Source organism: Hylobates moloch, unplaced genomic scaffold, assembly GCF_009828535.3.
Source record: "Hylobates moloch isolate HMO894 unplaced genomic scaffold, HMol_V3 SCAFFOLD_13, whole genome shotgun sequence".
NCBI lineage: Eukaryota > Metazoa > Chordata > Mammalia > Primates > Hylobatidae > Hylobates > Hylobates moloch.
The window spans coordinates 25,224,197-25,251,665 of record NW_026652288.1 but is presented as its reverse complement, the minus strand read 5'-3'; the positions used below and the strand labels follow the sequence as shown (position 1 = coordinate 25,251,665).

The window sequence follows — 27,469 nt, the reverse complement described above, 5'->3', positions numbered from 1 at the left end:
CCAAAACATCCATTAGTGGTGAAATGATTAAGTTTATTATGGTATGTACTTACTATGGAATTCTGTGTGGTAGTCATAATAAGCGAAATAGATCTGCAAAGATCTATTTTATTTTACTTATTTTTATTTTTTTTGAGACTTAGTCTCACTCTGTTGCCCAAGCTGGAGTGCAGTTGCGCAATCTGAGCTCACTGGAACCTCTGCCTCCTGGGTTCAAGTGATTCTCCTGCCTCAGCCTCCTGAGTAGCTGGGATTACAGGCACACGCCACCATGCCCTGCTAATTCTTTTTTGTATTTTTAGTAGAGATGGGATTTCACCATGTTGTCCAGGCTCGTCTTGAATTCCTGATCTCAGGTGATCCACCTGCCTTGGCCTCCCAAAGAGCTGGGATTACAGGAGTGAGCCACCGCACCTAGCCAGGAAAGATCTATTTCATAATAGATAGGTAGTCATAAGAAGTGGAATAGATGTGGAAAGAGGTTCATATTGAATGAGAAAAGCAAGTTACATAGCAGTATGTATAATGATCTCAGTTTTGTAAGAATAGATTTGATTTTGCGTGTGTTTATTATTTTTCTTATTTATGCATAGGAAATTGTCTAGAATAGTATGCAAAGGAAAAAAGCCCTGTTTATCAAGTTATGCTATTTAAATTATTTGATTTTTTTTCAATGATGTGTAATCTTCAGTATTCATTTAATTTATCTTCCTCTGGAATGTCTGAATTATCCTTTTTTTGAACTAGCAAGTAATATATAATTTCTTATTATGAAATAAGCATATAGAAAAGACTTGGGTTTTTAACATTTTGCTGGATTTGCTTCAAAACCTTTTTTTTTTTGGAGACAGAGTCTCACTCTGTTGCCCAGGCTGAAGTGCAGTGTCACGATCTTCGTTCACTGCAAGCTCCGCCTCCTGGGTTCATGCCATTCTCCTGCCTCGGCCTCCCAAGTAGCTGGGACTACAGGTGCCCACCACCACACCTGGCTAATTTTTTTGTATTTTTAGTAGAGACGGGGTTTCATCGTGTTAGCCAGGATGATGTCGATCTCCTGACTTCGTGATCTACCCACCTCGGCCTCCCAAAGTGCTGGGATTACAGGCATGAGCCACTGCACCTGGCCCAGATCTTTTTTAAAAAAAAGAAAGAAAACATTACAGAAAAATTTGAAGCACTCTATATCCTCCAAACCCATTTTCCTCCTTCCTCAGAGATAACCTCTATTTTAAATTTGGTGTTTAGTATTTTCATTTATATTTTTGTTTTTTATTACTCATATGTACGTGACCATTAATGATTTATGGTGTTGTATCTCATGTTTTTAAACTTCATCAAAATAGCATCGTGGTGCATGTACCCTACAACAGTTTCCTTTTTTCACCTGCATTCTTTTTCAAATGATCTCCTTGCTGATGTGGTTATTTTCAGTGCCATATAGAATCTACACCTGTTATCCTCCTATTGATTGACATTTAGCCTGTTTCTAATTTTCTACTTTTCCAAACACAGCTTCAGTGGATTTTCTGGTACAGGTCTTCTGGTGCAGCATGGAGAGTTTCTCTTGTCCTTAGGAGTTATTCGATATTGCTAAATGACTCTCCAAGCTGGCTTCACTATTTTACACTCCTACCAGCAATATATGAGCTTTACTTATGGGTAATATATTACCTTTAATTCTCTTGTAAAGCAGTAAAATTCTCAACAAATTTTTTGAGAAGAAAAAATGAGACTATGAACTGCTGGTTAAAACTATATAGAGAAAAGAAATTCTGTCCATGACGTTAAACTAATGTTTAATAGAAAAGCCAATACTCAGTGCAACATTTTTCCCTGTTGTGTGTACTCACCACATCCCCCGTCCCCATTTGAATGCTTCCCACCCAGGCTAAATTGATGACAGCCCAATTAGGAGCAAAGCTTGGCCTTGAACTTTGGCCAGAAGCTTTGTTTTTCCCTATACATATTCACGACTTTTTCAGTTTTAAAAGTATTAGCATTTCATGTAGCAGTTATTCATATTTCAGGGATACAGTTCTTAGCCCCAGGGTTGGTGTATATGGAACCATAAATTTATATTGGCTATCATGACAGATCTAGGAATGTGTCAGCCTACTGATGTTGAATTCTAGCAAATCTTTGTATTCTTTTTCTTCTCGAAAGGGAAGCCAAAGCTATTTGCCGCTGAGCACAAGATGCTACTGTCCTTATGTAGCTCCCTCCTTGGCTGTTGTTGAACCAGTTGGAATAACAGTGGCTTCTTTTTCGTAGGTTAAGGGGTTTTTGTAATTTATAAGCATGTTTCAGATATGTGAACAAATTACATTTTATTCTACCTAGCCTTTTTTTTTTTTTTTTTTTTTGAGATGGAGTTTTTGCTCTTGTTGCCCAGGCTATAGCGCAGTGGCACTATCTCAGCTCACTGTAACCTCCACCTCCCAGGTTCAAGTGATTCTCCTGCCTCAGCCTCCCGAGTAGCTGGGATTACAGGCACACGCCACCACGCCCGGCTAATTTTTTTGTATTTTTAGTAGAGATGGGGTTTCACCATATTGGCCAGGCTGGTCTCGAACACCTGACCTCAGGTGATCTACCTGCCTCAGCCTCCCTAAGTGCTAGTATTACAAGCATGAGCCACCACGCCCAGCCCTACCTAGCCATATTTTTATAACTGTGAGCTAAAACTCCTAAGTCTTGGAAGATTAACAAAAATTACGTGGATTGTATTTCTCTCATATATTAATCAAAATTATAGCTTACCAGTTAAACTGGAGCTTAGCAATTCTAATTTTTCACTTTTTATTGCAGTTATTTTGAAGCCTTTTATAAAATAACATATTAACTGAGTGATGTGTCACATGCCTATAGTCCCAGCTACTCAGGAGGCTAAGGCAGGAGGATTGCTAGAGCCTAGAAGTTTGAGACCAGCCTGGGCAGCATAGTGAGATCCCATATCTTAAAAAAATATCAAAAAGAGAAATTATATAATTTTCAAAATAAATTTTTATGAACTTTAATTGTATAAAAAGAAATGGGAATTTCAAGGTGGTGGATGGAGGGCACCTTACTTCTGAGGCTTAGATAGATTAGAATTTTTAAAGTAATCTGTAAGTACAATGGGCGGGGGCAGGCGGAAGGAAAGGAAACCTTTAGTAGGCCTCAGTCTATGAAGAATCTCTGTGAAAAGTAGATGAGATCTGTTTGCAAAAGGAAACCTGAGTCCAGAACCAGGGCAGGCGAGCGTTGCTGCTAATGATGGGGATAGTGTCGTCAGTGTTCTCGCTTGGAAGTAGTTGCTACGGGGAGCTGTGAGGGGCCCAGGGCAAGTGACAGGGCAATGCTGGAAGTGTAGCATGGTGATGGAGGTGTCTCAGGCAGGTGTAGAGTATATAGGAGCTTGGATTGCAGAGATAAGGCAGGGTTCCAGGTGCTGGATGGATTCTAGGAAAACAGGAAGCTACCTTGCTAAGAAGACTAGCTATAAAGCTTTTCCATGAGGTGGCACCTTCCATCCCTCTTTCACTCTCACTGAAAACAACTCCCATTCCTGCCCTCCAGGCAGGCAGCACAAACAGAGTAGATGTCTGAACAGGAAGTCTTGACTACAAAGCTGAGCACTTAGTTAAAAATCACCCCAAATGAGAGGAACACAACTGGAGAAGATAACTGAGGAGGTAACAGAATAATTTATCTTAGAATTAATAGAATAAGCAGAACTAGATTTTGCAGCAACTATAGTTAATTCCTCAGAGAGATATGAGCAGTTATGTTTTCTACCAAAAATAATTAAGTAGTGATCCTGGAAATTAAATGTTTGATTGTTAAAATAAGAAATTAAATAGATGAGCTGATTAACAGGGTTTATAGCTGAAGAACAAATTTGTGAGCTGGAAGCTAGAACAGAGACGTATTCCTTAGTACATTACTATTATTATAAAGTAAAAGAAAACAAAGTGTAGAGGATGGATTGAGGATTTCCATCTAATAAGAGTTCCAGATGGAGGCTAAAGAAAATGCAGAGAGACGATACTTAAAGAAGCAATAGATCCAGTTTCAAGATGGTTGACTAAGCACATCCTTACCTTGTCCTGTTTCTACACCAAATCCATAGAAATGGTAAGACATTAAGTTAGATTAATAAATTCCCTTTCCAGATTAAAAATAAGAAATGTTCCATACCCAAAGCTGTAAGACATCTTTAAGTGAAGGTGGTATGTGTTAAAATGAGAAGTTGCAGAAGGGAGCCACTAACACTGCCTGGAGGAAGTTCTCAGTACTGCTGGGACCCTGAAGCTGCTCAGCCAACTCCTTCAGAACAGATTCAGCCAAAGATCCCCAGCCAGGAGGCCACTGTTGACTCATATTGCAAGTGGACAGTCCTGGAGGATGTTTGCATGGCCAACAACCATGAAAATCCAGGGGAAGCCTAGCACAACAATATAAAATATGAACATATGAAATATCAACAGCAGAATTATACCCTAGGAAGCAGAGCAATCAGAAGGAAACTTTAAGTATAGGTAAATATAATTTCCTTAGAAGACCAAGGATAGACTTTCATGCTCATTAAAACAAGCAGAAATCATAAAACAATAAACAGGCAGTAGTGAAAATGAAAAATATAGTTGTTAAAGTAAACTCATTGGATGGGCTACATAGCAAATTGGATGTAGCTAAAGAACAAATGAGTTAACTGAAAGATCAGGGTGAGAAGAAGTTCTTCCAAAACACATCAAGAGATAAGAAATAGAGTATGAAGGAAAAGTTGAGGCATTTAGGACAGTGTGGAAGTTCCATTATTTATCTAATAGGAGCTGTCAGTGAAGAAAATTGACCAGAGACAATGAAAAATTGAGGTCTCGGCTGAGCGCGGTGCCTCACGCCTGTAATCCCAGCACTTTGGGAGGCCGAGGTGGACAGATCACTTGCAGTCAGGAGTTTGAGACCAGCGTGGCCAAAATGGTGAAACCGCATCTCTACTAAAAATACAAAGATTAGCCGGGTGTGGTGGCACGTGCCTGTGGTTCCAGCTACTCAGGAGGCCGAGGCAGGGGAATTGCTTGAACAGAGGAGGCAGAGGTTGCAGTGAGCCGAGATCACGCCATTGCCCTCCAGCCTGAGTGACAGAGCAAGACTCCGTCTCAAAAAAATAAAAAAGAAAAATTGAGGTCTGAAAATATTCTAGAATGTCTGAAAATTATTTCAGAACATCTGAAAATATTCTAGAATTTCCAGTACCGAAAAGGTATAAGCCCTCAAATATTAAATAGAATAGGCATCATTGTGATAATGATGAAGAGAAATTCTTAGGAAACACTGGAGAGAAAAGACTGATGGTCTTCAAAAGAATCGAAATTCAAGTGCTAGATGTCATCACTGGTTTTAAGAAAACAATAGCACAGTGTTTTTTTGTTTGTTTTGTTTTTGTTTTTGTTTTTGAGACAGAGTCTCGCTCTTTCACCCAGGCTGGAGTGCAGTGGCGCGATCTCGGCTCACTGCAAGCTCCGCCTCCCAGGTTCACGCCATTCTCTTGCCTCAGCCTCCCGAGTAGCTGGGACTACAGGCACCTGCCACCACGCCCAGCTAATTTTTTGTATTTTTAGTAGAGACGGGGTTTCACCGTGTTAACCAGGATGGTCTCGATCTCCTGACCTCGTGATCCGCCTGCCTTGGCCTCCCAAAGTGCTGCGATTACAGACATGAGCCACCGCGCCCAGCCAACAATAGCATAGTGTCTTTAAGCTGCTGAGAGAAGTAACTCTGAACTAAAATTCTATCCCATCCATACTAGCTTTCAGCAGCAAGTGTACCACAGTAGCATTCTCAGACTTTAAGGACTTTGCTGGAAAAACTATTTAAAGATATACTGGCTGGGCACAGTAGCTCACACCTGTAATCCCAGCACTTTGGGAGGGTGAGGCAGGAGGATCACTTGAGCTCAGGAGTTCGAGACCAGCCTGGGCAATATGGTGAAACCCCATCTCTACAAAAAATACAAAAATTAGCTGGGTGTGGTTGTGCATGCCTGTAGTCCTAGCTACTTGGCAGGCTGAGGTCGGAGGATTGCTTGAGCTCAGGAGGTCAAGGCTGCAGTGAGCCATGATTACTCCACTGCAGTAAGGAAAAAAATGAACCCAGAAGGTAATAATGGGATCCAAGAAAAAAGAAGGAAGCAAATAAATCAGGAAAACAATGGTTCATCTAAGCAAATATTGATTGTAAAATATAAGATGATTTTTAATAAGTTGCAATTTAGGTCAACAAAGTTAGCAACAAGGAATTTTATGGGTAGGTGGAGCAAAAAGGGAAATAAAAACATGCCAAAGAATTCAAGAGGAGTATATAAAATGTAACTCCAACTTGTAAGAAAATATGATTTTAAGTATGCATTAAAAATTTAAGAGTGACTACTAGACAAGTTAGATATAAAATATAAACTTTAAACTATTATAAGATAACAGTGTAGCAAAAACAACCTTGACCAATCCAAGAGAAGATAGGAAAGTAGGAGAAAAGAAAGTAATGGAAAATAGAAGATACAAAATAAGTCCTATGATTAAATTTAAATGTATATATTGATATATGTATATCCATAATCAAATATATATTACTGATATATATCAGTAATCAAAATAAATGGAAAAAACTAAACTCATCTACTTAAAAGATAAAAACTCAGATTTAAGAAAATGACAGAAACCACTTATGTGCTATGTTAGAGGATACAGTTATCAATAAATATTATTACAAATATTATAATTTTACAAAATATTAACATGAGACAAAACAACTCAAAGCAGGCAACATTGGGATGGACCGAGGGAGAGTTCAAATGCTAGAAAGTGAAATTTGTCAAGAATTGGTATCAGCACAAGCCTGTTTATCCTGCTCTTAGTAACATTGCATGTTTGTGGGTGTATGTATGTATTTATGTGTATGTAAACATATACATAAGTAATTATTACAGAGGCTTTCTGAGTGATGTCCCCGGTTCTGCCCTTTTCCCTTCAGTCTGTTCTAAATATAGCAGCCAGAATGGTTCTGCTAAAAGCATCAGATCCTTATCTGCTGGATGCACTCCAAGAGCTTGTCACCTTATTCAGGGTAAAAGCCACAGTCCTTACAGTGGCATAGAAGACACTAGCCCACCTGACCCCCTTACCTCTCAGCTCATCTTCTGCCCTACTCCGCTTACTCCACTCCAGGCTGACTGTGCTCACATCTTGCCATTCCTTCAACACACCAGGCAAACTTGCATTTTAGGGCCTCACACTTGCTCTTCCTTTTGCTTGGAGAGCCCATTCCCCAGATGTCCATGTGCCTCCGTCCCTCACCTCCTACTGTTCTTAGGAAGAAGCCTCCCTGACCACAATGCAGTAAAATTGGAAATTAACAACAGAAAGGAAAAAAAAAAAACCTTATCACACATCTTGAATTTAAAAAGAATATAAACTTCTAACATTATGGAATGACAAGAATTCATAATCAAAATTGACAAAATTAAATGACTAGAAAAGCACAATGTACCTAAACCTATGCCTTACATCTCAAATGATACTTGATGAAAAATTATAACCTTACATGTACTTTCTAGGAAAGAAAAGATTGAAAATAAAAGAACCTAGATTTCAGTACTCTGAAACTGAAAGAAGTGCTGATAAATCTGAAGTAGAAGAGAGTAATAAAAATGAACCTAAAAATTATTGAAATAAGAAACTTGAGATAACAAAAAGATGGTTATTTGAAAAAATTAGTAAAATAGGTCTAATTTATTGACTAATTTCTTTAAAGTACAAACATAATTTCAGAAATGAAAACAGTGATATAGGGTACAGACAGTTTTGCTTTTTGTAATTATAAGAAAATACTATGAACAACTTTATGCTGATAAATTGGAAGACCTAAATGCAATATACAATTTTCTAAGAAAATAGGTATTAATAAATTTGGTAAAAGAAGTAGAAAATCTTTAATAGTCAATAAGCAAGTTAAAAATATTAGAATGAGAATCAAAGATCTACATTCCAAAGAAAGCATCAAGCCTTGACTATTTAACAGGTGAGTTCTCTCAAAACTTCAAGAAACAGATAATTTTCATTTTATATATACCATTCCAGAGTACAAAATCGGAATGTATCCAACCAATTTTACTAGGCCAGCATAACCTTCATCCCCAAACAGGCAAGGACAGCACCAAAAAGGAAAACTATAAGCTGTCTTCCCATAAGAATACAGGTGCATCTTTGGGAGGCCAAGGCGGGTGGATCAGCTGATGTCAGAAATTCAAGACAAGCTTGACCCAACGTGGTGAAACCTCGTCTCCACTAAAACACAAAAATGAGCTGGACGTGGTGGTGGGTGCCTGTAATCCCAGGTACTCTGGAGGCTGAGGCAGGAGAATGCCTTGAATCTGGGAGGTGGAGGTTGCAGTGAGCTGAGATTGTGCCATTGCACTCCAGCCTGGGCAACAAGAGTGAAACTCCATCTCAAAAAAAAAAAGAAAGAAAGAAAGAATACAGGTGCATGACTCTTAGTGGTAGATTAAAAAAAAAAAAGAATATAGGTGTAAAATTTCTACATTAAAAAATTAGTAAATTAATTTGAGCATTATCAAGTAGCCCTTATCCTGAAAATGCAAGAATAATTCAACTTGCGTTTAAAATAATTGAATAGAAAGTCTGGCCAGGTGTGGTGGCTCATTGCTATAATCCCAGCACTCTTGCAGGTCAAGGCGGGAGGATCACTTGAGGCCAGAAGTTTAAGACCAGCCTGGGCAATGTAGCAAGACCCTGTCTCTACAACAACAACAAAAGAATTAACTTGGCACAGTGGTGTGTGCCTTTCTTCTTAGCTACTCAGAAGGCTGAGGTGGGAGGATTACTTGAGGCCGAGAGGTCAAGGCTATGGTGAGCCCTGATTGCACCACCTGCACTCCAGCATAGGCAACAGAGCAGGATTCTGTCTCCAAAAAGAAAAAAAAGAATATAAGATCTATCCTAGCTTGTTGCACCAACCTAATTGCTGACTCCAGCAACATGGCAAACTAAGCTAATTGTAATCTTTCTCCAATGACAGAGACATGCACGCTGGATTAAATATAACAACAACAATTGAAATGCAGAATTTAGCTTGACTAAAAGTCAGAGAAAGCCCTGGTTATCAGAATTAAACCTAAAACTGTGGTGTTCCAGGGGTCTATCAGATTGGATACTGGATTTAGCCCCAGAGGTTAGGGTTTAGTGCCCCCATGAAGTAGGAAATCTGTCCTGGGTTCACACAAGGTAAGTAGAACTAATATTTCTGTAAAGGCCAGGACTTTAGAGGAGCTGCCTCCTTAAGAAAGAGGGCCTAGAAAAACTCCAGTGGCCCAGAGAAGGTACAAAAAATATCCAGCAGCCAGGCTCTGGGAAAAAAGAAAACCTACAAAATCTACCTTGAAAAACTGAAGTAATAATCTTTGTCAAGCCAAAGTGTTAAGTACAAGTTTAAATTAGTTAAAATTAAATTTGTGAATGAAAGTTTTCTGAAAAGTTTAGAGGAAAGAGATTTTATTCTAGTGAACAGTTTGCACACTAGGGAGACGCAGCCTTTGACACAAAATGAAGGCACCTTCTGAGAGAACCAAGAGAGGGGTTGTCTATTGTAGAGAAAGTTCCTGTCGAGGTTCCCACCCTGGTCCACTTATGCAAAGGACGGTTGCAGACTTGCCTAGTTCCGACTGGTTGATGTTTGCTGAATTCTGATTGGTTGATGCAAGTCACAGTCTATTGCCTAAGGTAGGAACAGACAGTTATGAAAGTCTCAATGTTAAATAAACATAGGGTTTGCTGGGAAGGCAGAGTGTGTGTGTGACCTCTAGCAAGCAAATGGCTGCTTGGCTGTATTTGAATTTAGGCCATTTGCCACTCAGGATTCATCTGGAAGGATTGGCCCTTTCAGGGTTCACAAGTTAAAAATTAAGTTTCTAAGCCAGGCATGGTGGCTTACGCCTGTAATCCCAGCACTTTGGGGGGCCAAGGCAGGCCCATCACTTGGGGTCAGTAGTTTGAGACCAGCCTGGCCAGCATGGTGAAACCCCATCTCCACTAAAAATACAGAAATTAGCCAGTCATGGTGGCACATGCCTGTAGTCCCAGCTACTCAGGAGGCTGAGGCAGGAGAATTGCTTGAACCCGGGAGGTGGAGGCTGCAGTGAGCCAAGATCGTACCGCTGCACTCCAGCCTGGGTGACAGAGTAAGACTCTGTCTTAAAAATAAATAAATAAATAAATAAATAAATAAATAAATAAATAAAGTTCCTCAGGCACAGTAGCAGCATTTCTAGTGTTCAGTAACCACGTGGGGCTAGTGGCTTCAATATCGGACGATGCAGGTATAGCATGTCTTCATCATCCCCTAAAGTTCTGTTGGATAATAGCACTGCTCTGAAGTACCTACCAGAAGCAGACCAAAAAAAAAAAAAAAAGATCCCTCTGTAGCCATACACTTCCACAGCTCAGTTCAAATGGGACTCCTGTGCAGAAAACAACCCCTGCTAAAGGTGAACTTATTATCAAAAACTGCAAACCCAATCACAAAACAATCTACTGTGAGGGAGAATCAGCAAACAAACACAACAGGTAGGTTTAGCATGCCAAGAACTTTAGAAATGGCACATTCAAAAAGTTAAAGAAATGAAACTGGGAATAGTGACATTGCTAAAAGGGGCAAGTTGAACGAAGAAAGGCCAAATTGAACTTTCAGAAATAAAAAATATTAAAGTTAAGCTCAATGGAGGGTTTAAATAGAAAGTTAGGGACTGTTTGAGTGAAGATTAGGGTATGGGAATTAGATCTGATGAAATTAATCAGAATACAGAGTGCTGAACATAGATAAAAGGAGATGGAAAGTGTGAAAGGCAAGTAAAGGATATAAAGGGTAGAACAAGAAGATCAATCCAGATTTCTGTACCCAGCTAATCTATTCAAGAGCAAAGAAAAAATAAAGATATTTTTCAAAAAAGTCTCAAGGAGTTTGTCACCAACAAAACATTTCTGAAAGAATTAATAAAGGATATACTTTGAGCAAAAAATAATTTGAGGCAAGAAGGAAGAAATAGTGCAAAGTGGAATTGATAAATATGGATCACTTTAAGCACCAGGTATAAATAATAATTACTAATTTTGGTGAGCTTATAATGTGCAGCTGAAGTACTAAACTATGGCATGAAACTGGTTGAGGCATGATTAGGTTTAAAGGACTTAAGTTACTAGGTGAGGTTACAGATGTTGATTAAGATTGTGGTAAGTGTTCATGTTAAAATAGAGAAAGTTCTTGACTTGTCTGAGGCTTTAGCAGGCTTTGGACCAAGAGTCTGCCACTGGGGGTTATTTTTCTGCTTGGATCCCCTCAGATGGTGTGGCTTGGAGCTTAGGATGATGTACTCAGAAAGAGGGAGTAATTGGAAGTGAAAATGACAGGAATGGCCTCAAAGGCACCAATCCTGAGCTTTTTCCATTAGGCTGTTATGCTCCCAATGTCAGGGCCTGTCAGTGTATACCCTGAGCTGAAGATTGTGCTGTGCAAGGAATTAGCTTGAGGCTGATTGAAAACACAGTAATCTGAGCTCAAGAAAAAGTTTTTCAGAGTATCTCAGTACCTGGTTCATGGTTATCTGAGGAAAACAAGTCTCAGCCCTGGCGCAGGAACACACATGAAACCATTGCAGTGAGTCGCCTCCTGCTGCCCACTTTGGAATCTGTCCCTCAGTTGGACACCATGCGCCCACCCCTGACTCACCTTCATGACCCAACCCCGAGCCCCGAGGGTGGAGGAGAATGCCTCACTGCCCTGGCTGTCCCTCCCAGTCGCCAGTTGTTCTTTCTCAGAGTAATTTTACCTGTTGAGGGGCTGTTTGTACCACGAAAAGAGTGACAGACCTAGTTATATGAGCCTTAATTTTTACACTGAGTTTTAGTTTCTGTGCCTATATGTTAACATCTAATTCATAAAACTATTTTGAGAGTTAAAAGCACCCATTAAGTCCCTGACACTAAGTTCTCAATAAATGTTACTTTAATTTAACAACAACAACAACAACAAAAGTAGCTGCTAGAAGAGTAAACTCAAAGAGCAAATTTCCAAAAGAGGAAAATAAGAAAAATAAAACCTGAAAAGGACAAATAGGAAAAAGACGAAACAAGTAATGACATAATAAGCCATAAAAATGAATAAAAATATATTACTAATCAATAAATTCATTAAATTTTCTAGATAAAAAGCAACAGTTGTCAAATATTTTTAAGAATCTGTCTCAGCCAGGCACAGTGGCTCATGCCTATAATCCCAGCACTTTAGGTGGCCAAAATGGGCAGATCACTTGAGGTCAGGAGTTCGTAACCAGCCTGGTCAACATGGTGAAACCTGTCTCTATTAAAAATACAAAAATTAGCTGGGCGTGGTGGCGTGCACCTCTAATCCCAGTTACTCGGGAGGCTGAGGCAGAGAATCACTTGAACCCGGCAGGCGGAGGTTGCAGTGAGCCGAGATCGTGCCACTGCACTCCAGCCTGGGCGACAGAGCAAGACTGTGTCTCAAAAAACAAAAAAAAAAACAAAAAAAACTTTCTCTATGCTGTTTACAAGAGACAGCCAAAAAATAAGGACACAGAGAACTTGTAAGTTAAGAATAAAAAAGACATACCAGGCCAAGTACTAATCAAAACAAATTTGTTGAAAGTATATTAGTCTTAGAAAAAGGATTTTAAGGCAAAAATCTTTACCAGAGTGGTTAGAATGGCAAACTTTAAACTTTGTATATTTTTATCATATTTATAAAGTCCTTACCAGAGATGGTTTATCAAAGATGAAAAGACAAAATTAAAAGTTCTACAGATATATAAATTAAAAGCTAATAGGAACACAGTGAGATTGAGAAATACATTTTCAAACATGTATTTTAACATATCCAGCAATGAATGATTGCACATTTTTTTTTCAAATACACAAAAACTGACCACATAAAGGAAGCCTCAAGAAAGAATTAGTATAATATCGTATAGACTATATTCTCTGGGAGATCAAGGGCAAAAAGATAAGAAAAGAACTGTACATTTGGTTATTAAAAGCTAAGTTGAAATAAACAAATTTCTGAAACAGTGTTGCTTACCAAAACTGATTCAAGATGGAATAGAACACTCAAATAATAACATAATTATTAAAGAAATTGAATTTTCTCAGTATATTTACACAAAGGAAACAACCAGGCCTGAGTGACTTTATGTGAATTTCAGCAAACATTCAAATAAAAGAATAATTGCAGTATTACGCACAATTTCCCAGATTCTGTAAGAAGTAATGAGCATTCCCAGTTTCATTTTTGAGGCTAGAATAACCTTGGTACCAAAGTCTTAAAAGTCAGCAAGAAAAGGAAAATTACAAGCCATTCTCTTCTTACAAATATAAATGAAAACATGAAGAAGATAGTAGAAAACTCGATTCAGCAGTGTTTAGGAAAAATAATATATCATGACCACACTGGTTTTATTCAGCAATTAAGGGTATATTCTTATAATTTACCACATTCATTGATGGATTAAATCCTTACAATTATCTCAAAAGACACATATAAAATATTTACTAAACCCAACATCTAAGCTGGGCGCGGTGAGGCTGAGGCAGAAGAATTGGTTGAACCCAGGAGGTGGAGGTTGCAGTGAGCCAAGATCGCACCACTGCACTCCAGCCTGGGTGACAGAGTGAGACTCAGTCTCAAAACAAAAACCAAAAAACCCAACATCTGTTGACAATTTAAACACACACAGAACAATAACAAAAACCTTAGTAATCCATGGGTAGGAGAAACTCCCTTAACCTAATGTAAAGTATTTGTAAAATCTGATAGCATCTCTTACATTTACTGGCAAAATGTTGAAAAGGTTTAAGATTGAAAACAAAACGAGAAGGCTTGTTATCTCCACTTTTTTTCAGCATTTTATTGGCGACCCTAAGAAATCGTAACCATTATGAACTATTGGTGGAATTCAAAATGGTGCAACTTTTGTGGAAAGTAGTATGGTGGTTCCTCAAAAAGTTAAAAGCAAAACTACCATATAATCCAGCAATTCCACTTATGGGTATGTAACCAAAAGAATTGAAAGCAGGGTCTCAAAGAGATGTTTGTACACTCATGTTCATAGCAACGCTATTCATGATAACCAAGGGACGGAAGCATCCTACATGTCCATTGGCAGTTTTCAGGGGCTGGAGGGAGGGGCAAAGGGCATTTTTCAAATGCTTTCGGCTCTATGAGATGAAATGTTCCTGAGATTGGTTGAGCAACAACATGAATATACGTGAATATACTTCACCCTACTGAACTGTACTTATTTATTTATTTTTATTTATGTATTTATTTATTTTTTTGAGATGGAGTCTTGCCGTCACCCAGGCTGGAGTGTGGTGGTGTGATATCAGCTCACTGCAACCTCCATCTCCCGGGTTCAAGTGATCTCCTGCCTCAGCCTCCCAAGTAGCTGGGATTACAGGTGCGCCCACCACCACGCCCAGCTAATTTTTTGTATTTTTAGTAGAGACAGAGTTTCACCATGTTGACCAGGCTAGTCTTGGACTCCTGACCTCAGGTGATCCACCCACCTCAGCCTCCTAAAGTGCTGGGATTACAGGTGTGAGCCACCACTCCCGGCCTGAACTGTACATTTTTTAATGATTGAGTGTTGCACTCCAGCCTGGGCAACAGCAAGACCCTGTCTGTAAAATAATAATAATAATAAAATGATTGCGATGGTAAATTTTATGCTATGTATGTTTTATCACAACTTATAAAAAAGAACAGGGCTGCTATATACAAAACCTGTTTATAAAATAACTAGGAATAAGAACAGACATATAAATCCTTTATGGAGAAGAATTTGAAACTTTATTGAAAGACATTAAAGAAGATTTAAATACATGGGGAAATGAACGCAGTTATGGAAAGGAATGGTCAGTATGCAAAGATGTCACTTCTCTCTAGAATTATCTATAGATTTGATCAGTTCCCATGGAAATCCCAACAGGATTTTTTGGGTGGTAAATGACAAACTGATTCTAAAACTTAAGTGGAAAGTGCAAAGGGCCGAAGATATGAACACACCCCTAAAGAAGAATGTACGTCTAGGGCACTTGCACTTCCTGAAAAGACAGGAGGAAGCTGTAGTCATAAAATCACTGGTGGTGGTATAGGGACAAAAATAGAATATATATCCAGCAAGAATATACGTAATAATAGTCCATTTATTAAATAATGGACTGTTAAATGATAAATGTAAGTAGTAAATGTAGGACAAAATTGGATTATTTGCTGATGCCTATCAAGACATTATTTCTAAGTAGATTGAGACTTAAATATGAAAAGTGAAGACTATAAAACGTTTTAGACGGTAATGTGGGAGTATACCTTATGGCCTCAGGAAGGGAAGTATTTCTTAAGGTACAAAAAGAACAATGTAAAGGAAAAAATTACTAAATTGGGACCGCTGATATTTAAAGATGTTCATCAAAAACATAGTACAGTGAGAAACAAGCCTCATAATAGGAGTTGTTTGTAAGATACAACTTTCCTAGGGTTAAAATACAAAAAGTACAAAGAACTCTTACAAATGAGTTAAAAAAAAAAAGGCAATCCAGTGCAACCCTATGACAAAGACAGGAACAGGCATTTCACAGAAGAAGAAACACAAATGGCCCATAAACATAGGAAAAGAGGCTCAATTTTTTTAATAACCAGGGAATTGCAAATTAAAACCACAGTACCATTCATCACCCACTAGCTTGGCAAATGTTAAAATGTCTGGCAATAACAAAGTTGGCCAGAATGTGAAGTTTAAGGAACTCACACACAGCTGATGAGAGTGGAAATTAATGTTACCACTTTGTAAAAACAAATTGGCAGTGCTTAGTAAAATTGAATGTGCGTAACACTATGAGCCAGTAATTCCACTCTTATAAAATTCTTATACATGGCCACTAAGAGACATGGACAGGAAAGTTACACCAGCATTGCAAATGAATGGAAAACATGGAACACTCCAAATGTTTGTCAGCAGTGGAATGGATATATAAATTACAGTGTAATTAGCCAACGAAATACCATCAAGCAGTGAAAAAAATGAATTGCAATTACATCCATCAGAATGGATAAATTGTAACATAACTGAGTGAAAGAAGCAACTCGCAGAAGACTATATAGAGAACTATACAGATTTTATACCTATCTAAACAATGTATTATACATAATTGCTAAGATAATAAAGTCAAAGAAATGATTAATACAAAATCCAGGGTAGTGATTATCAGGAGAGGAGGAGGCAGAGTGGGAGTGGGGTATAGTATTAGGATGAGGGTCCACAAGGAGTCTTCAGAGTGACTAATGTTCTATTTCACAGGCAGAATAGTGGGTAGGTAGGTATTTGTTTTATAACTTTTTTTTTTTTTTTTTTTTTTTTTGAGAAGGAGTCTTACTCTTTCACCCAGGCTGGAGTGCAGTGGCACGATCTCGGCTCACTGCAGGCTCCGCCCCCCGGGGTTCACGCCATTCTCCTGCCTCAGCCTCCCGCGTAGCTGGCACTACAGGCGCCCGCCACCTCGCCCGGCTAATTTTTTTGTATTTTTAGTAGAGACGGGGTTTCACCGTGTTAGCCAGGATGGTCTCGATCTCCTGACCTCGTGATCCGCCCGCCTCGGCCTCCCAAAGTGCTGGGATTACAGGCGTGAGCCACCGCACCCAGCCTGTTTTATAACTTTTAAAACTATACTGTACAGTCGGGTGTGGTGGCTCATGCCTGTAATCCCAGCACTTTGGGAGGCTGAGGTGGATGGTTCACCTGAGGTCAGGAGTTTGAGACCAGCCTGACCAACATGGTGAAACCCCGTCTCTACTAAAAATACAAAAATTAGCTGGGTGTGGTAGCATATGTCTGTAGTCCCAGCTACTAGGGAGGCTGAGGCAGAAGAATCACTTGAACCCAGGAGGCAGAGGATGCAGTGAGCCGAGATCAAGCGATTGCACTCCAGATTGGGCAACAAGAGCGAAACTGTGTCTAAAAAAAAAAAAAAAAAAAAAACTGTACAAACACATTTTATACTCTTTGGTGTGTGTATATATATGTAGATTTAGAGACAGGGTCTCACTCTGTCACCTAGGCTGGAATACAGTGGCACTATTGTAGTTCACTGCAACCTCAAACTCATGGACTCAAGCGAACCTCTCACCTCAGCCTCCTGAGTGGCTAGGACTACAGGCATGTGCCATCACACCTGGCTAGTGTTTGGAGATTATATATATATATATATATATATATTTTTTTTTTTTTTTTGAGATGGAGTCTTGCTGTGTTGCCCAGGCTGATCACGAACTCCTGGCCTCAAGTAATCCTCCCACCTTGACCTCCCAAAGTGCTGGCATTATAGGCGTGAGCCACCATGCCCAGCCTGGTATATTTTAAAAATATAACCTGTAGTGTTTTTAAGAGAGGATAGGAAATGTTTTGAAATTAGGTAAAGGGGATTACAGTATTGAAAACATAATATCCTATTTAAAATCATTGCCTAACAGTATTTAGAGAAGATTTCACTTTCTACGTTAAGACCTCTCCATTAAATCAGTTTTAGAGTGCAAGTTGGGAGAAAGTACAGAGACCTCAAAGAGCATCTCTGATATAGGAGCTTAAATGAAGTGGAGAACACTCCGGGTCCTGCACGTGTAGTGTTCTTCTGTCCTCGCTCCTCTTTGCTTCCTTAAATTTTTAGTTGTCGACTCTCAAGTCTGGGGCCTCGTCCTAGGGGCTGACTGGACAGAAGACTAATGCCCCTGTCATGACACAGCATTTTTCAAACTCTTGCTTAGAGACTTTGTTATAGTAGCCTCCTAAACTAACTCGTTATCAAAATTCACTTCAGGTCCAAGTCATAATCACTCTGCGATCTTTTAAGGAAATCCCTTATTTATGTGTTTAGACAACCTAATTGGATACATAGTTTTAAAATTTTTAGGGTAATCTCTTTTTTGGTTTATCCTAGGCCTTAGTTAATACTCTAATTACATGTCTTTATTTCAGTCTTTTTTCCTTCTCATACATACCAAGCTTCCCTTGATGTGTTTTAATTATTTGGGATTCATCCTGATGTATTGATTTTACCTTTCTATTTCATGGCTATTATTTTTAGGATGGAGCTAAAGTAGTCTGTGTGATAATACATTTCACATACATTGCATGAATTAATGGCAGATATAGCAAAAAATCATGAAATTAATACATGGATGACAGATGCACTGTTTTCATTATAAAGGTAAAAGTAAGGTGTTTTTGATGTCCTCTGATTGCATCTACTTGTAATCCTCAAAAAAAAAAAAAGATTTATATGGTTTTACTAGGTAGGTAAAAGCAATCTGGAAAATTCATCTAGGTAAATAATTTGTTCAAATACAAAGATGAATAAGATGTAGATCCTACCCCTCAGAAGCAGCAGTATAACAGAGATGGACAAACAAATTAAAAATTGCAGTATGGGGCTGGGCACGGTGGCTCACGCCTGTAATCCCAGCACTTTGGAAGGCTGAGGCGGGTGGTTCACGAGGTCAGGAGATTGAGACCATCCTGGCCAACATGGTGAAACCCCATATCTACTAAAAATACAAAAATTAGCTAGGCATGGTTGCACGCGCCTGTAGTCCCAGCGACTCGGGAGGCTGAGGCAGGAGAATTGCTTGAACCCGGGAGGTGGTGGTTGCAGTGAGCCGAGATCGCGCCACTGCACTCCAGCCTGATGACAGATGGAGACTCCGTCTCAAATAAATAAATAAAAATAAAAATAAAAATTGCAGTGTAGCAGCAGTATAGCATGGTAAGTGCAACAGTGGAAACAGGTACAGGTAAATGGGTAGCGTGGAAAGGCACTTGCTGTCGTATGGAGCAGTGAGGAAAGTCTTCACAGAGGAAAGGATGCTGACCAGCAGACTTGAGAGATGAGCAAAAAATGTACAGAAAGATAGATTGGGAAAGGGAGACCTGGGAAAGGCACATGCCAAGATACAGAGACCTAAAAGAGCACGGTGTATTTTGAGTCAACTGTGAGCAGCTCATCACTTACGTGAGTGGGAAGTGGAAAGAGAGAGAGGCAGGAGTCAGGTGTGAAAGCTTTTGTATGGAAAATGAAGGCATTTATTTAGATCTCATTCTGTAAGTGACTATCAGCCTTTGAAGGATGTTAAGCAGAAGAGTGACATGATCTCTGGGGGCAGTGCAGAAACTGTTTTAGTGGGGGAAGAATCAGCGTCACATCATGACTTGTTGGGCAAAAGGAAAATGGAAAGAAGTTAGGGGAGAAGTTGAGAATTTCTGCTATGTTTCGCTTTATATACTTTCAGGAAATTAGGTTACATCTAGATTTTTCCCAGAATTTTTTTCTTTTCTTTTCTTTTTTTTTGAGACGGGGTCTCACTCTGTCGCCCAGGGTGGGGTGCAGTTGGCACAATCTCAGCTCACTGCAGCCTCGTCGGCCCGGGCTGAAGCGATCCTCCCACCTCAGTGTCCCGAGTCACTGGGATTACAGGCACATGCCACCGCACCAGCTAAGTTTTTTGATACTTTTTGTAGAGACCGGGTTTTGCCACATTGCTGAGGCTGATCTCAAACTCCTGGGCTCAAGTGATGCACCTGCCTCTGCCTCCCAAAGTGCTGGGATTATAGGAGTGAGCCACTGTGCCTGACCAAGTTTTCCCAGAATTTAATGTGTTGAAGGGAATAGTAGAAGGTGATTTGGAGCCAATATACAAAGTTTCTGAAGAAATTGTATTATTCAGTCTTTATTATAAAGTATTCATTAACTGTGCCTATATGGTCTTACAGGCAAACAGATTTTTGTTTATTTTGTGTTAAAGTACTACAACAAGCAGCATATAGAAGTCTATTGGGGACGTGGCATTGATGAGGCAGACAGCTGCAGCCATGTTTTATTTTCCAATTAAAGTGACACATATGATAATAAACTGCAGAGGCAGCAGAATGAAATATTTAAACTTTTTTACAGTTAATGTCCTGCCAAGAAAATCTCAGTTAACAGTGTTATTTTAGGGAAATTGGGTGGACGGTATAATCTGTATAAAAGGAGCCTCCTTTAAATATGAGTTTGAGAAGTGAATATTCTATGTAACCTAATTGTGGCATGTTGTTTACTTTTGTGCATATTTATGATCAAATCTTAGACTTGGTAGTCTTTGGTGGATATTATTCTACCTTCCAGAAGAATGCATTGGTATGCCAACTTATTTTTGTAATATAGGGTCCTGGGTCTGGTGCTGCCTGTGTATTGTGAATGTACTCTGTATCTGACTGCATAACCAGACCCCTAATATCAAATGTTCTGCCTCATGTTTATTTGGGAATATCCTAACATCTGGGGGATGTGACTTACTTAGCTAATTTGCTAACATGCATAAGCTATGTGCTCTTAGCCTTTTAGTATTGTAGCCCATCAGAAAGTTCTTTTTTTTTTTTGAGACAGAGTTTTGCTCTTGTTGCCCAGGCTGAAGTGCAATGGCGTGATCTTGGCTGACTGCAACCTCCACCTCTCAGGTTCAAGCAATTCTCCTGCCTCAGCTCCCGTGTAGCTGGGATTACAGTTATACACCACCATGCCTGGTTAATTTTGTATTTTTAGTAGAGACGTGGTTTCAACATGTTGGTCGGGCTGGTCTCGTACTCCCGACCTCAGGTGATCCACCTACCTCGGCCTTCCAAAGTGCTGGGATTACAGGTGTGAGCCACCGTGCCCGGCCTCCATCAAAAAGTTCCGACTCTGATCAGGAAATTAATGTTAACATCTTAGCAAAAAGGATCCAGAAGCATCAAAGGAGGGAGTTCTTGCCAAGAGTACATAGAGATGTCCAGAAGCAAAGTTGACATTACTTGATAGTGTGACTTTATGGTAAACATGAAGGAGGAACTGCAGAAATGAAGGACCACAGATGACCTTGGAACAACTGGAGGTTCCTTTCTGAAAGGCCCAATGATATTGACTGTAATGAAACTTGATTTGTATTTGAAAAGATGTTTTTACACTCTTGTCACAAAGTTTTTTTTTTTTTTTGAAGTTCGTTGCATTCTTTTGAAGGGTTAATTCCTTACTATTTTCTGCTTTTACACAGAAATCTCCTGCAAAGAAGCTGAGCCATGCAATTAGTAAATCTTTGGGATGTGTACCCACGAGAGAACCCCCGCATCCTGTTTTTCCTGAGCAACCAGAGAAACCACTTGACCTTGCACATATAGTGTAAGTACACCCCTGGGTGTTGTGCATGTGGATCACACTGAAATGGGGGCCTTGTGAAATTCCTGTGGATCAAAACCAGACATCGCTTAACATGAACATTCAACTTTTTGGGTTTTTACTTTCTTTGGGGGGAACTTAAGACTTCAGGCTTTCTTCTCTGTAAATCACTGTAAGTGTCCACATGGAAACCTAGCTCCTGATTGCTGAAGCCTGAGTAATATGGCAGCCTCCAGAAACATGAGCCCATTGAAGAGCAATTATTGTTCTGGTTTTAGCTGGGCTGCCTTTTGTGGTTTTGGGTTCATTCCTTAAATCACTGGTAGAGATCTTTTTCTCTACAGCAGTAATGCCCATAGGGACTTAAATTAATGTAGACAACATGGAAATGAAAATCAACTTGATTTGCTGTTTTTTGTATTGAGGGAAAATTAAGAAACATAAGACTATATTCTACAAATAAAACTGGTATTTTGTATGTATTTATTTATATGTATTTAGTTGAATATTCAAGCTAAGTAAAGCAAAGCTAGAGGAGAACAATAAAGTTGAGAAATAGAGAAAGTAAAGTAGGGAGGAAGAGAAACGGTGAAGGGTAAGATTCAGCCTGTAAACTGCTTTCTTCTCTCTGAATTAAATGATGATACTATGCTTCCCTGATGAATAAATTTGGTAGAGTTTTGGATCACGAATCTTTATCAGGTGTTTAGAAGTTTTTCTGTTGGAGTGGGCATTCATTTTCTTTCACCTCCCTGATGGAAGGTAGTTTGACTAAATGAGCTCTAGAGAATCTTGATCTTTTTTCCTTTTTTCTTTCAATTATTTAGATACCTGTTTATATTTATTAAAATAATCCATGCATGTGAATTAAAAATTCAGTCATCCGGAAGAGCTTATAATGAATGCAACATACCCTCCCACACTTCACTGTCCTTTGGGTTTTAAATCTACTAATTGTTATCTCTGTATTTCTAAATAATATGTTTGGAGCACCATTTCTTGACTTATCAGTTTTAGACATTATTATCATTATTATTTTTTGAGACAAGGTCTCACTTTGTTACCCAGTCTGGAGTGCAGTGGTGTGATCTCGGCTCACTGCAGCCTCCGCCTCCCAGGTTCAAGTGATCCTCCCACTTCAGCCTCACAAGTAGCTGGGACTATAGGTGCAGGCCACCATGCTCAGCTAATTTTTTTTTAATTTTTAGTAGAGACGGTGTTTCGCCATGTTGCCTGGGCTGGTCTTGAACTCTGGGTTCAAGTGATCCACCTGCCTCAGCCTCCCAAAGTGCTGGGATTACAGGCATGAGCCACTGCGCCCAGCCAGTTTTAGACATTATTGAGTTACTTTTGTGGTGTAAGGAATCAACCTCATTTCTAACTCTACGTACCAATGCATCCCTGTTTTTCATAATTATATCACCATTTTTAAGTTGGTTACCTTTTTAATTTCAAATAATATTTTAAAAATGCTATTTCTTATAACTTCTTTTTGACTTCCACTTTGTAAACAGAAAATTAGCACCTTCTGTCTACTTTTCCTTTGCTTCCTAACGTCTGCCATCTATGCCCTTATTTTTATGTTGTCAAAGCTGATAATATTTCTGTTTCTTCGATAACCATAACTAAGTCTTCTGAGATTGATCAAGGGTTAAATCTAATAAAACCAAATAATGGCATTTACAGTGAGTATCCTTCATTACACGGTCACATAGTGTGCTGTGAGTCTGTGGATCCTTTTGTGCAGTTACTCTCTCATTGGAGTTCACTGGGCTCTTCTTTCTTACCTACCATTGATTACTGAAAATCATTCCTACTGAATTTTTAACTGGATTGATTTTCTTGTACAGTTGTTGTTTTTCCTGTGGTTTCTCATTGCTTTCTTCTTGTTGGGAAAAAAGATGTCCCCCACCCCTACACAGTGTTCCATAGCACAGTTTATCTGTTGCCTATAATGCAATTTTTTTTGTTAAATCTGTTAACCTTTTTCCTTTTTGGTTCGTGTGTTTCCTTGCCTGCCTCTCAACATTATAGTGGTTTTCTCCTTACTTTTTTCTTTTGGTTTTAAAGATGGCCCTTTCATATATGCTTTTATTCATTTGGAATGGATTTTTGTGTGTGATGTGATGTAGAATATCCAGTTCTCTTCCCCAGCCCCTCGCTTTCTGCATTTGAATAATAACTTGTCTCAGGGTCATTCATTAGATAATTCATCATTTCCCCACTGACTACAATGCCACCATTGTCAAAAATGAAGTTTCCAAATATGCACAGGCTGGCTTCTGGTTTCTTTATTCTGCTCCTTTGGTCGAATTGTCCATCCCTATGCCAGTATCTCACTGTCTTAATTACCATAAGGAATAAGTAGTCTACTTTTTCTGGAGTGTCTTGTCTATTGTTAGCTCTTTGCTCTTTCATATAAAGTTTAGACTCACCTTATTGAGTTCCTCATAACATTTTGTTGAGATTTTTGATCAGAGATTCACTGAATCTAAAGATCAAATTGGGGAGAATTGACATCCTTCTGGTATTAAAGCATTCATTCCATGAATGTGTCTTTGCATTTATTTAAATATCTTTTTATACCTTTAAGTAAAGTTTTATAATTATTCCCCAGAAAAGTCTTTATATATTAGGTTAACTCTCATGTCACTTGACATTTGTAATTGCTGTTACAAAAAGTATCAGTAGTGTCCTTTTTCCTACAGCTATTTAAGATATACTTTACATGCAATAAAATACACCTACTTTAAGTGTACAATTCGATGTGTTTTGGTAAGCGTATGCTGTTATGCAAATGGAATATTTTCTGAATTATATTTCTTAACAGTTTGTTACTAGTGTATGGAAATGCAAATAGTTTTTGTATTTTAGTCCACTATCTAGGTAGTCATCTTGCTTAAATTGTTCGTTAATTCTGGTACCTTAGACTCTTTTGAATTTTCTATAAATAATTATGTAATCAGCAAATACTGACTGCTTTGTGTCTTCCCTTTCGTACCTTATACTTTTGAAAATTAATCATACTTTTTGCAGGGTGGGGGGTGTCTTACTATGCTGGCTAGCCCCTCCGGTGCAATACTGAATAGAAGTGGTTTAGAAGGCATTTTTGTGTTATTACTAATCCCACAGAGAATGCTTTCAGCATTCATTTAGTATGTTATTTGATGTAGGTTTTGTAGAAACTATTTATCAGGTTTAAGAGGTTCCCTTTTATTTCTAGTTTGCTAGAAATAAAAATGCTTTTTTTTGTCATGAATGGGTGCTGAATTTTATCAAAGACTTTTTCTGTGTTGAGATGATTATATGATTTTCTCTATTGATGATCAAAGACTTTTTCTTTATTCTGTTATTGTAGTGAATTAACATTAATTGTTTTTTAACATCATCTTTACCTTCCCAGAATAAATCTGAATTGGCCATTGTTTGAATACACTGCTAGGTTTTGTTTGCTAATATTTTGTTTAGATTTTGGCTATGTTTTTGAGTGAAACTGGCCTGTAACTTCCCTTGATTTGGGGGTTATTTTTATTTTGTTGTTTTTATCACTCAGTGTGCGATTCTTACAAAATGGGGGCGCATTCTCTCTTTTTATATTTTTGGAAGAGCTTGTTCTAGACTGGAGTTATTTTCTTTGTAAATTTTTTATGAAACTCACTAGTGGAGCCATCTAAGCCTGAAGATTCCTTTGTGGGAAGACTTTTAACTGGTAATTCCATTTTTAAAAAACAATTAGACTATTTTTATTGTTTATTTTTGAAGTTACCTTGGAGCATTTTGTATTGGTAGGAATTTATTAATTTTCTCTCAATTTTAAAGTATTGACACAACGTTCATAATATTTTATTGTCTTTATAAGTCCACAGTATGTGTGCTAATGAGCCTTTTTTATTTCCACTCTCATGTATTTATGGCATTTTTTCTTTCTCTTTTTTTTTTTTTTTTTTTGAGACAGAGTCTCACTCTGTCACCAGGCTGGAGTGCAGTGGCAATCTCAGCTCACTGCAACCTCCCCCTCCCGGGTTCAAGTGATTCTCCTGCCTCAGCCTCCTGAGTAGCTGGGACTACAGGCGTGCGCCACCACGCCCAGCTAATTTTTGTAATTTTGGTAGAGATGGGGTTTCACCATGTTGGCCAGGATGGTCTTGATCTCTTGACCTCGTGATCCACCCCCTCTTGGCCTCCCAAAGTGCTGGGATTACAAGCATGAGCCATTGCGCCTAGTCCTTTCTCTTTTTTTTTTTTTAAGCTGACAAATCTTGACTTAGGTTTGTTCCAATCTGTTGGGCTTTTCAAAGGACCAACTTTTAGTTTTGATAATCTCTTATTGTACGTATTGTACTTTTTAAATTTTATTTATTTATGCCCTTTATTTTTTCTTTTGTTAAGTTTCTTTGGGTCTATTTTGTTACTCCTTTTCTAACTTTTTTTTTTTTTTTGAGATGGATTGTTGCCCAGGCTGGAGCACAGTGGCGTGATCTCGGCTCACTGCAACCTCCGCCTCCCAGGTTCAAGCGATTCTCCTGCCTCAGCCTTCCGAGTAGCTGGTATTACAGGCACCTGCCACCACGCCTGAGTTTTTTAGTAGAGATGGGGTTTCACCATGTTGGCCAAGATGGTTTCGATCTCTTGATCTCGTGGTCTGCCTGCCTTGGCCTCCCAAAGTGCTGGGATTACAGGCATGCGCCACCATGCCCAGCTAATTTTTGTATTTTTGGTAGAGACAGGTTTTCATCATGCTAATTAACCAGGCTGGTCTCGAACTCCTGACCTCAGGTGGTCTGCCCGCCTCAGCCTCCCAAAGTGCTGGGATTACAGGTGTGAGCCACCGTGCCCAGACTCCTTTTCTAATTTCTTTAAAGGCATGGTTAGCTTACTCATTTCAGGTTTATTTTTGTTTTTTTTTTTTCCTCCCTAGTAGAAGCATTTAAGGCTATAAATTTATCTGAACCCTATCTGGGTATTACCTAAGTTTTACTATGTAATATTTTTTGTTGTTAACTTCTAAATATTTCCTAAGTTATGTTAGGATTCTTCTTTGAGAAGTATACTTTCTTAATTTCCAAACATATAGAGGTTTTCTAGTTGCCTTTTTGTTATTAATTTATAACTTTTAGTCTGGAAAATGGTCTGTATTTTTCAGTTTTTTAAAATTGGTTAAGACATTTGTTATTAACATCATTACTATGATATGTGGACTTTTTCCACCATTTTATTTGTGCTATTTATCATATTTTTTAAAATTCCCCTTTATGGAAATGTCCCACTTGAGTCACCTTTTCCACTATAGATAACCATTCTAATGTGCTTGTTGTGTATCTTTTTGTTAGCATATGTTCTTAAAAAGTATTGTCTGTATGTCCCTTTAAGATATTTATTTATGGCTGGACATGGTGGCTTACACCTGTAATCCCAGCACTTTGGGAGGCCAAGGCGGGCAGATCCTCTGAGGTCAGGAGTTCAAGACCAGCCTGGCCAACATGGTGAAATCCTGTCTGTACTGAAAATACAAAAATTAGCCAGGGGTGGTGGCCAGTGTCTGTAATCCCGGCTACTCAGGAGGCTGAGGCAGAAGACTCACTTGAACTTGAGAGGTAGAGGTTGCAGTGAGCTGAGATCACGCCATTGCACTCCAGCCTGGTTGACAAGGGTGAAACTCTGTCTCAATTTAAAATATATATATATTATATATATATATTAAAAATATATTTCTATATAATATATAATATATAAATATATATAAATAAATATATATTTATATATAATATATATATTATATATGTATATATTTATAAGTGCTGTTGTGAACAGCATTTTACCTGTCCATTCTCCCTGAGGTGGACACGTTGGTTGCTTTCAGACCTCTGCCTCCACATATAATGCCACATATAATACCACAGCGTATGGCATGTTTCCCCCATGGAGCTGCATGAGAGTGTCCATATATTAATATCTAGGATATAGTTCTGGGGTCAAAAGTTCTGTGAATCCTGACCAGGAGAAGTATGTTGGAGAATCCAGTAGTTTTAGCGTAGAATTTCACTTAATCTCTTCGTTTTCATTCAGGCTCCATACCCCTGCCTCCACCTGGGGCTCCTGAGCTCAGGGGCTTTCTGCTCAGTTTGACTTGAGAGTAACCTCTGGTTTCCTGGTGGGCCTAGAAA

At 38.8% G+C, this 27,469-nt stretch overlaps 1 protein-coding gene across 14 annotated transcripts in view; it reads left to right on the top strand.

Moving 5' to 3' along the window:
• Positions 1–27,469, top strand: part of DTNB (dystrobrevin beta) — a 297,775-nt gene that overhangs the window by 116,803 nt on the left and 153,503 nt on the right. For all 14 annotated transcript variants that reach the window (XR_004251289.2, XR_004251286.2, XM_032172425.2 and 11 more), the window contains one exon: positions 21,184–21,308. Coding sequence is in view for 12 of the 14 variants with exons in the window: in XM_032172425.2 (XP_032028316.1) it covers positions 21,184–21,308 (125 nt within the window). In the remaining 2 variants the exon portion in view is untranslated. The remainder of the gene's footprint in view (positions 1–21,183; positions 21,309–27,469) is intronic.